The sequence below is a fragment of the Populus euphratica genome, unplaced genomic scaffold, assembly GCF_000495115.2.
Source record: "Populus euphratica unplaced genomic scaffold, PopEup_1.0 scaffold69.1, whole genome shotgun sequence".
Lineage (NCBI taxonomy): Eukaryota > Viridiplantae > Streptophyta > Magnoliopsida > Malpighiales > Salicaceae > Populus > Populus euphratica.
The window spans coordinates 511,965-522,064 of record NW_011499947.1 but is presented as its reverse complement, the minus strand read 5'-3'; the positions used below and the strand labels follow the sequence as shown (position 1 = coordinate 522,064).

Here is a 10,100-nt window from a genome sequence, read left to right as displayed (position 1 = left end):
TATGTGATAAAATAACTCCATAGAAAGCAAATAAAAACAAATGATAAAATTCAATTCTCAATCAATCTAATGTTGGAGGGTGAAATTTAAAAAAATTAATAAAAAAAGATTTTAAAACTCAAATTAACTAGTCAAACTTATGAATTAAGTAATAAGATTAGAATAACATTATAAAATCAAGCTTAAATTAAAAAAAAAACTTGAGTTAACTTGCAACTTGGAATAATCAATTTTAATGGTGAAGGATGAAATTAAAAAAAAAATTAATAAAATAATTTGAGTCAAATTAAATTAATTCACCTAACTCATAATCTAGATAATAAGATTAAGATAACTTAATTTATAAAAGATAAAATAAGAAAAAATGATGAGTTTAATTCTAAATAAACCTAATATTGAATCATAAAATTTTAAAAAATAAATTAAAAAATAACAAAAAAATTGACATAAGTTAGTTTATCATACTCATAACCTAAATCATGAGACCAAGGTAATCTCATAGAAAGTAAAAAAATATTTATATAAATCAACTCGGGTCAAACTGCTAAACCTATGATTAAGGTCATGCAATTATAATAATCTCATAAAAAGAAAATCAAAACAAACTATAAAGCTTAATTTTTAATTCACTCATTTTTAAAAGCTATTTTTTTTAAAAAAAATCAATATAAAAATATAACACAATCAAATAACCTGAGTTTATCTAAGTTAACTTATAAAACATGTGACTCGTGTTATAAAATTAGAGTAATTTCATAGAAAACAAATAAAAAATAAATCATTAAGTTTAATTTATATTCAACTTATTGTTGAAAAATAAAATTAAAAAAATACTAATTAAAAAAAACTCTACTCAATATAATTTATCTGTCAAAATTACAACTTGAATCATGTAATCAAGATAAATTAATAGAAACAAACTAAAATGAATTATAAAATCAAATTTTTAATAAATCTAATATTAAAATATAAAATTAAATAAAAAACATAAATTAAACCTATCAAACTCTTATCAACTAAAACATTATTGATATTTTTTTAATCCCGAGTGACCATATATAATATTTGAAAATTTAATGTATTAGAAAATAGCCTACATGGTGAAACTTTTAAAGGAAAAAACAATCAATTTTCTAAAAGGAAAAGGATTAAAATATAGTTTTATAAACTTGAAGGACTAAGATATAACTTATATCAAAATTAGGGACTAAATAAACAATTTGCTCAGTACTATGCACGCAGCTTTATCTTCTTTGTTTCCACCTGCTCGCCTCTCTCTCCATCCTCCTCCCCCCACTCTCCACTCTTCGTTAAACCCTATAAGCCTCCTTTCTCTCCTCTCTAACTTTAAAACGACGCCGTTAACACCATCAAATGAACCCTTCTCTCCTCGCTTCTTCACCTTCCACTCCTTTCCTCTCCCCAATCCCTCTCAAGCTCACTCCGTCTTCTCTAACCCTCCCTAAACGCCACCGTTTTCTCGTCTCCTACCCCCGCAGCTCCGCTGCAGAAACCCCCTCCACCGTCACCTTAGAATCAAAACCCGATAATGTTTTTGGAGGAAAGAGAGAGCTAACAGGTATTCAACCTATAGTGAGTAATCTCTCGCCGACGCTAAGATTGGCAAGCTCGGCGATAATCCTAGCTGGAGCTTTAGCTGCTGGGTATGGTTTAGGGAATAAGTTCGGTGGCGGGTCTCGGAATTTGGCACTTGGCGGTGCTGCTGTGGCCGGGGCAGCTGGTGGGGCGGTTGTTTTTGCATTGAATTCGGCTGTTCCGGAGGTTGCGGCCATAAATTTGCACAATTATGTTTCTGGGTTTGATGATCCCATTCAAGTTAGTAAGGAGGAGATTGAAGGCATTGCTAAAAAGTTAGTTACCTTTAATTTTATTTTGGCTTGATTGTTAAAGTTTTGATTTTTATTGCTTTTTTGCCAAAAAGTTGGTGCTTTTTAACAAAAAAAATTTGGTTAATGTTTTGATGTGTTTCTGGGCATGTTGGCTATAGTTAACATCATGTGTGCAGTGTGATTTTTTTTGGCGAATTTGAGTTGAAAGTTGTTTATTTTTGGATTAGTTTATGATTGTATTGGTGTTTCGTGCTAAGAGACTTGAGTTGTTGTGTGTTTAGCTTTACTTTTGTTAGTTTTTGAAATTTATTTGTGAATGCTGAATTTTGCAGATATGGTGTGAGCAAGCAAGATGAGGCATTTAATGCGGAGCTTTGCGATTTATACAGTCGGTAAGTTAGAATCGATGTTGAATTTGTTTTTAGTAATTTTGTTGAAGAGTTTGCTTTTGGAGCTTGTTTTCTTTCTTTGCTAACATTTTGGTTATTTCACCTTGATTTCGGTTTAGGTTTGTGTCCTCTGTCCTTCCTCCTGGGGGTGAAGAGCTTAAAGGGAATGAAGTTGAAACAATCATTAATTTTAAAAATGCTTTGGGCATTGACGACCCAGATGCTGCTAGCATGCATGTGGAGGTATTGTTGTCTTCACTAGATGTATGCATTTGAAAGAATGAGTATGCTAATGGTTGTATGTGAAGTGAATTTGAGAAATGTTTCCTTACACTGCTATTTTGTGTACTGGTTGGTAGCTTGGGAGGCGAATTTTCAGGCAAAGGCTTGAAACCGGGGATCGTGATGGAGATGTAGAGCAGCGTCGGGCAAGTCATTTGTAATTTTGCTTGTTGGAATCTTAATTCTGGATCTGGAGACATTGGTTAGTGAAATTTTTTAATGAAGATATGGAACTTGACCATTATTATTGATTCTCCAGTGCAGGCATTTCAGAAATTGATATATGTTTCAACTCTTGTTTTTGGAGAAGCATCGTCTTTTCTTTTACCTTGGAAACGTGTTTTCAAGGTCACTGATTCTCAGGTATTTTTTTATCAATTGTTTCTATTTCTAGCTATGTGCACTTGTTTTTTGTAGATTCAGCTTCTTGCCACCAGTAGCATATCTTCTGTCCTGTTATTTATATTTTGTCAAAAGTTGACATGCATTGAACTTCTAGTTGTTTGCTTTTTTATTTTCATTCTTCCCAGTTTATTGATATTATGTATTCCTCTTGTTTGTCTCAGGTTGAAATTGCTATTCGCGATAATGCCCAGAGGTTGTATTCTTCAAAGCTAAAATCAGTTGGAAAAGGTAAATTTAACATAAATTGTCTGTAATGGTTCTTTTATTTTGTGTTAGCTGATTTCAGTGGTAAGCAATGCTGTGATTAGTGAACACCAAGCTGTTTATATATTGTCAACTTTTATATATCATGGTTTGGTAGGGTTGCTCATTTAGCTTTTATTGATCACTGAGGTGTGGTATGTTTGTGCACTGTAATGGGTGATATCCTAAGTCATTGGTTATCAACAATATCTATTTGATTATTTAGCCACTACAACTATCCACTGCTCTAGTTTTTAATTTCACGGGATTGATATTTCACTTCCTTTTAGATTTTGTTTATAACTCTGGCTGGGGTTGGACCATGGGGGAGGAGGGATTGGAATGCTTAGGCTCAAATTTTTTATTACTCTGTATACAATCTTCTTCATTGGCTTTGTTTCGAAAACAAAATGCTTGGATGATCATTCTACTGATAATATGTATTGAGGATGAGTTGAAAATTCCTTTTGCATTTTTTACCCTTTCTAACATGCTTGTGTTTTTTCCCCTTTCAAATAGATATTGATGTGGAACAACTTGTTAGCCTTAGACAAGCACAGATTTCTTGTCGACTTTCAGATGAGGTTCCTTCTTCTCGACTTCTCATTGGTGGTCTCTGTGTTTCTGTTCATATTTTTTCATACATGGCATGTTCTGTTTGTGACAGCTTGCAGAGGACTTATTTAGGCAGCACACAAGAAAACTGGTTGAGAAAAATATTTCAGCAGCACTTGATAGGCTGAAATCTAGGACAAGAACAGTGTATGATCTTTTCCACTTATCTTAAATTCCAGCTTATGAATGTCTTTTCAAGATTTTTATTATTTTAATTTGGAAAAGAAAAGACCTGATGTTTGATATGTCAGAATCTGTATTGCTTTACTCTTTGGAACTTTTGGCCAACAGTATCATATATGCTAGCTTTTATGTAATTTGCACCATATAATTAAATTAGGTTTTACAGCCAGGATGTTGTGAAAGTTGTGGAAGAGCTTGATAAGATACTGGCATTCAACAACAAACTTATTTCATTAAAGAACCATAAGGATGCAGCTTCATTTGCCTGCGGAGTTGGTCCAGTTTCTGTATCAGGTTTGGATCCTGGAGGAGCTCTTGCTTTCATGTTTTTTCAAGATCAAGTTTTTGACATGTCAGTTTTGAGCTGGTACTAAAGTGTTTGTGCCTTAGGTGGTGAGTATGACAATGAGAGAAAGATAGACGATTTGAAGCTTCTTTATAGGGCATATGTTACAGATGCTTTATCTGTTGGTCACATGGAAGAACATAAGGTGATGAATGCTGCCTTACACTTTATTGACGTGTGTAAAAGAAAGTTGTTCTTATTAGTACTTGATACCTTACCTTTTCATCACCTTCTATGTACATTTCTTATGTCATAACCCTCTTATATTTTTTTGTAGCTTGCTGCATTAAATCAATTGAAGAATATATTTGGCTTAGGTAAAAGGGAGGCAGAATCAATTATGCTTGACATCACTTCAAAGGTATATCGTAAACGGCTTGCACAGGCTGTTTCAAGTGGTGATTTAGAATTTGCTGATAGCAAAGCAGCCTTCCTACAAAATCTCTGTGAGGAGTTGCACTTTGATCCACAAAAAGCCACTGAGATTCATGAAGGTAACTAACATCAATTGATTGCTAGCATCAATGTTTTTAAAATGTCATCCTGAGACCTTTTACAAGTATCTAGAGGATATTTTTTGTTTTGCCTGTTCAGATTTTCTCTTGCATAGTGGAACTAATGCTCCTTTATTTCCAGAGATTTACAGGCAAAAGCTTCAGCAGTGTGCAGCTGATGGAGAGTTGAGTGATGAGGATGTTAAAGCGCTGACTCGTTTGAGAGTCATGCTCTGTATTCCCCAGCAAACTATCGATGCAGCTCATTCTGATATCTGTGGCAGTTTATTTGAAAGGGTAAAATCAATTTTTCTATAATATTTCTGGTTACAATATGAAAGTTTTCCTCAAGCCTGTCTCATTGGTTTGTGCTCCATGCCTCTGCTTCTAGAACTAGTCTGTTTCAATTGGTTTCCTTCGCAACAATGCACCTCTATCTAATTCTAGGTGGTTTCAAGTTGAATTAGGATTAAAGAGGTCAATGGGGACTTGGAGACATCTATACACTATGGGATAGGGCTGTTTTGAACATTATAAAAGCACGTAATCTGTTCAAGAGAACCATGCTTAGGTTTTCCAAACTGTATTTTAGATTGTGGAGGTCAGCAGGGACAAGTGTCTATACTTATGTAATGGGGTTGTGTGGAGTGTACAGAGGGCCGTGTTTCTTGTTTTTGAATGTTATTTAACCTCTCTATTACTTGCTTGCTTTGAGGATTTACATTTTAAAACTGTATGCATATATCATTAAGGGTAAGGGTCTTCTCGTGCTGACTTCCTGCTGGTGTCCTGACACTTCTTGCTCAATTATCTTTGATATTTTGGGTATAAATAGAATTTCCCATTTGAATCCAAATTAAGAGATGTTACACTTCTACTTTAGGGTTTAAGTTGCATAATGCTAATTTCTGAATTGTTGCTCAAATTAATCAATTCATTGCTGATACATGCCATTGTTTTTCAGGTGGTTAAAGATGCAATTGCATCAGGGGTTGATGGCTATGATGCTGATGTTAAGAAGGCTGTAAGAAAGGCTGCTCACAGCTTGCGCTTAACACGGGAGGCTGCCATGTCTATTGCTGGCAAAGCGGTGAGTATACACTTTGACTATCCAGTGTGTATTGTTAATACAGAACATAAATTAAACACATTTCCTTTTGCTCAAAAACTCTTCCTTGTTGCAGGTTCGAAGGATTTTCTTAAACTTTGTAAAGCAAGCACGGATGGCTGAAAACCGTACTGAGGGTGCTAAAGCACTAAGGAAATTGATTGCCTTCAATTCATTGGTGGTGACTCAACTGGTGGCTGACATAAAAGGGGAATCTTCTGATACCCCTCCAGAAGAGCCTAGTAAGGTGGAAGACAAGAAAATTGAAGAGGATGATGAATGGGATGACGAGGGATGGGAGTCCCTTGAGACACTTAAGAAAATAAGACCAAGTGAGGAGGTTGCTGCAAAGATGGGCAAGCCTGGCCAGGCTGAGATAAATCTTAAAGATGACCTTTCTGAAAGAGAGAGGACTGACCTCTACAAGACATATCTACTTTACTGCCTAACCGGGGAAGTTACCAGAATTCCATTTGGTGCTCAAATCACCACGAAGAAGGATGATTCAGAATACCTTTTGCTGAATCAGCTTGGTGGAATTTTGGGTTTGACTGTAAAGGAAATTGTGGAAGTCCACAGGAGCCTAGCTGAGCAGGCTTTTAGACAACAAGCTGAGGTAATTTTAGCTGATGGACAATTGACAAAAGCCAGGATAGAGCAGCTCAATGACTTGCAGAAGCAAGTTGGCTTGCCACCCGAGTATGCACAGAAGGTGATAAAGAACATTACTACTACAAAAATGGCAGCTGCTCTTGAAACTGCTATCAATCGAGGGAGGCTTAATATGAAACAGATAAGAGAGCTGAAGGAAGCAAGTATTGATTTCAACAGCATGGTATCTGAAAAGTTGCGAGAAAACCTGTACAAGAAAACTGTCGATGAAATTTTCTCATCTGGCACTGGGGAGTTTGACGAGGAGGAAGTCTATGAGAAAATCCCAGTAGATCTTAACATTAATGCCGAGAAGGCTAAAGGGGTTGTCCATGAGCTTGCACGGAGTAGACTGTCGAACTCACTAATTCAGGCTGTGGCGCTACTAAGGCAGAGAAATCAACAAGGAGTGGTGTGTACTATTTTATTTTCAATTTAAATAATTTTAATAATGCCAAGAGGGGAAGAGGTCTGAGGTCTTTTTTAACCACTTTTGTAGGTTTCCACTCTTAATGACTTGCTGGCTTGTGATAAAGCCGTGCCTTCAGAGACTTTGACATGGGAGGTGCCTGAGGAGCTAGCTGATTTGTACACCATCTACAAGAAAAATAACCCAGCACCAGAAAAACTGTCCCGTCTGCAGCAGCTGCTGGGCATAAGCGATTCAACTGCCACCGCTCTTGGAGAGACGGAAGATGGCGTGTTCTCAGTGGGGGCAGAGGAAGAAAAGTTCGTGTTCTAACTTCTTAATATGATGTGATGGTATTTTTTCCCCATCCCCAAAAAGAGAGAGAACTTGCCATATTATTTTTAGGAAACAGCTGTCCTAGTACAATAAGATGTAGTTTTGATAGCCTATGAGAGTGCTATAGATATGTTCAGCAGTGAGTATATGAATGTTTGTCATCATCTTTCATATGTGCTGATGAAATGCTTTCGATATTTGCATCTCTCGTTTCACTCGAATCTTTCGAGTTATTCAATTTTTTTGGGTGAAAAAATATTTTTTTTTATTAACGTGGTTTTTCTAATAAAAATTCAAGATAATTAAAATAAATAATCTCAATAATTTAAATAGAAGTGAATATAATTATGGTGAGAAAGCTTCAATTTCCTTATTAATTTTTTTTGAATGAATATATATTTTTTATTAGTAGCATGTGTTTTAAGCAAAAATATATTATAATTTAAAAAGACGAGTTTCAAATAAAAAGTAGTATCCTCGTAATTTTTATGATTATGAAAAAAATCAAAGAATAATTAATTTATAAAAAATACATAAAAAATAACAATATAAAATAAGAGATCTTGGAGCTATAATACCATCTAATATAAAAATACAAATAAAAAAAAAAAGTTTTGATCTAATAGCATAACATACAAAAATCCAAACTCATAAATTTATTTCTAACTCATAATTTTATTTCTAAGAATAAAAATATGATATATTTTGACAGGTTTTATAAAATCTTAAATTGATCATAAATTGATATTTATACAGAAACAATTAAAATATTAAAAAAAAAAAACATAAAATCAGAATTGATAGTAAATTCAGAAAAATTAAGGAAAATAACAAAATTAATTAAAACAACATCTTCGTGATCCATGAATAAGCCAGTGAGGCTTTCTTTACAATCTTTCATAGTATATCTCGTGTAGCTGTTCAAAACCTTCGACCTCTCTTGAACTGTCTACACTAGATTTGATCACGGAAATTTTGGATGCTGCTAATAACGATCTTTTAGAAATTTTCAAAACTTTTCTTTAAAATCTTTTATAGTAACAAACTCTCTGGTTTCATTGCATAAGAAATTGAGTTATTAGAATCTTATAATCAACTTTTCTTGTCAAGTAACATTTCAACAGGTGGAATCCCCTCAACTACTAGAAATTTAAGAAACCTATCCCTACTTTTTTTTTTCGGGTAATAAGCTTTCTGGTTTTATTCCTCAAGAAATCATGTTTCTAGAGTCTCTCGACAAACTTTACTTGTCATATAATATTTTAACTAATAAAATCCGTAATTTCATTGAAAATTTAAGAGATGTATGCATACTCTTTCTTTCTTGGAGGTAACAAACTTTCTAGTTCCATTCCTCAAAGAAATTGGTATGGTGGCCAAGTGATAAAAATTTAGAATTAAGGGGTTTGCTCCCTCTGTGATCTTATTTTAACTAATAAAATCCGTAATTTCATTGAAAATTTAAGAGATGTATGCATACTCTTTCTTTCTTGGAGGTAACAAACTTTCTAGTTCCATTCCTCAAGAAATTGGTTATTAACCATTTAGATGGTGGCCAAGTGATAAAGATTTAGAACTAAAGGGTTTGCTCCCTCTGTGGTCTCAGGTTCAAGTCCTTGATTGCTCATATGATGATCACTGGAAGCTTATATGATCGTTAACTTCAGGGCCCGTGGGATTAGTCGTGGTGCGCGCAAGCTAGTCCGAACACCCACACTAATCTAAAAATAAAGAAATTGGGTTATTAGAGCCTATTAATAAACTTAACTTGTCACATAATGTTTTAACAGGTGGAATTCCTTGTTTTATTGGTCAAATAATTTATGTGGATATGTTTCTTCAGAAATAGGACAACTTAAATCTCTAGTGAAATTAAGCTTCGTTAAGAATAAACTTCACGGCCCATTGACCCTAGAGATGAACAATCTAACCCATTTAAAGTTTTTGAGTATGTCTGACATGAATTCACGGGTCATTTGCTACAAGAGGTATGCCATAGAGGAGTATTGGAAAATCTTACCGCTGCCAACAACTATTTCTCCGGTTCCATCCCGAAAAGCTTGAAAAACTGTACCGGTTTGCACCAACTGAGACTTGATGGGAATCAATTGACAGGAAATATTTCTGAGGATTTTGGCATCTATCCAAATTTGGAATAAGTTGATTTGAGTTACAATAATTTTTATGGTGAGCTTTCTTTGAAATGGTGAGATTATCGTATCCTAGCGAGCATTAAAATCTCGAACAATAATGTTTCTGGTGAGATACCAGCAGAGCTCGGGAAGGCTACTCAATTACAATTGATTGATCTCACGTCAAATCACTTGGAGGAACCATCCCCAAAGAATTAGGGGGGTTGAAGCTGTTGTGCAGCCTTACTCTTAGCAACAACCATCTTTCAGGTGCCATTCCCTCAGACATCAAGATGCTTCTCTCAATATCCTTGATTTAGCATCTAATAATCTAAGTGGAACGATTCCAAAACAACTTGGGGAGTGCACAGATTTATTGTTGCTGAACCTCAGTAATAACAAATTTACAAATAGCATTCCACAGGAGATAGGCTTCCTGCGTTCTCTTCAAGATCTTGTTCTTAGTAGAAATTTCCTTGCTCAAGAGATACCGTGGCAACTTGGGCAACTGCAAATGTTGGAAACTGAATGTCTCTCACAACATGCTTTCTGGATTGATTCCGCGCATTTTCAAAGATCTATTAAGCTGGACAGTTGTGGATATATCATCCAATAAGCTACAAGGCCCCATTCCCGATATCAAAGCCTTCCACAACG

General features: G+C 34.8%; 1 protein-coding gene and 1 pseudogene across 1 annotated transcript; both read left to right on the top strand.

The window, feature by feature from the left end:
* Positions 1 to 1,262: 1,262 nt before the first annotated feature.
* LOC105137682 (protein TIC110, chloroplastic-like) lies at positions 1,263 to 7,516 on the top strand. Its single transcript, XM_011043512.1, has 15 exons — positions 1,263 to 1,871; positions 2,183 to 2,242; positions 2,359 to 2,482; positions 2,599 to 2,667; positions 2,786 to 2,884; positions 3,088 to 3,154; positions 3,689 to 3,753; positions 3,837 to 3,931; positions 4,134 to 4,261; positions 4,358 to 4,458; positions 4,591 to 4,807; positions 4,950 to 5,104; positions 5,772 to 5,897; positions 5,992 to 6,978; positions 7,066 to 7,516. The coding sequence occupies exons 1-15, from the start codon at positions 1,375 to 1,377 to the stop codon at positions 7,306 to 7,308; spliced, it is 3,033 nt and encodes a 1,010-aa protein (XP_011041814.1). The 5' UTR covers positions 1,263 to 1,374; the 3' UTR covers positions 7,309 to 7,516.
* Positions 7,517 to 8,613: 1,097 nt separating this feature from the next.
* The window catches only part of LOC105137718 (probable LRR receptor-like serine/threonine-protein kinase At4g08850), a 2,764-nt pseudogene continuing 1,277 nt past the window's right edge, over positions 8,614 to 10,100 (top strand).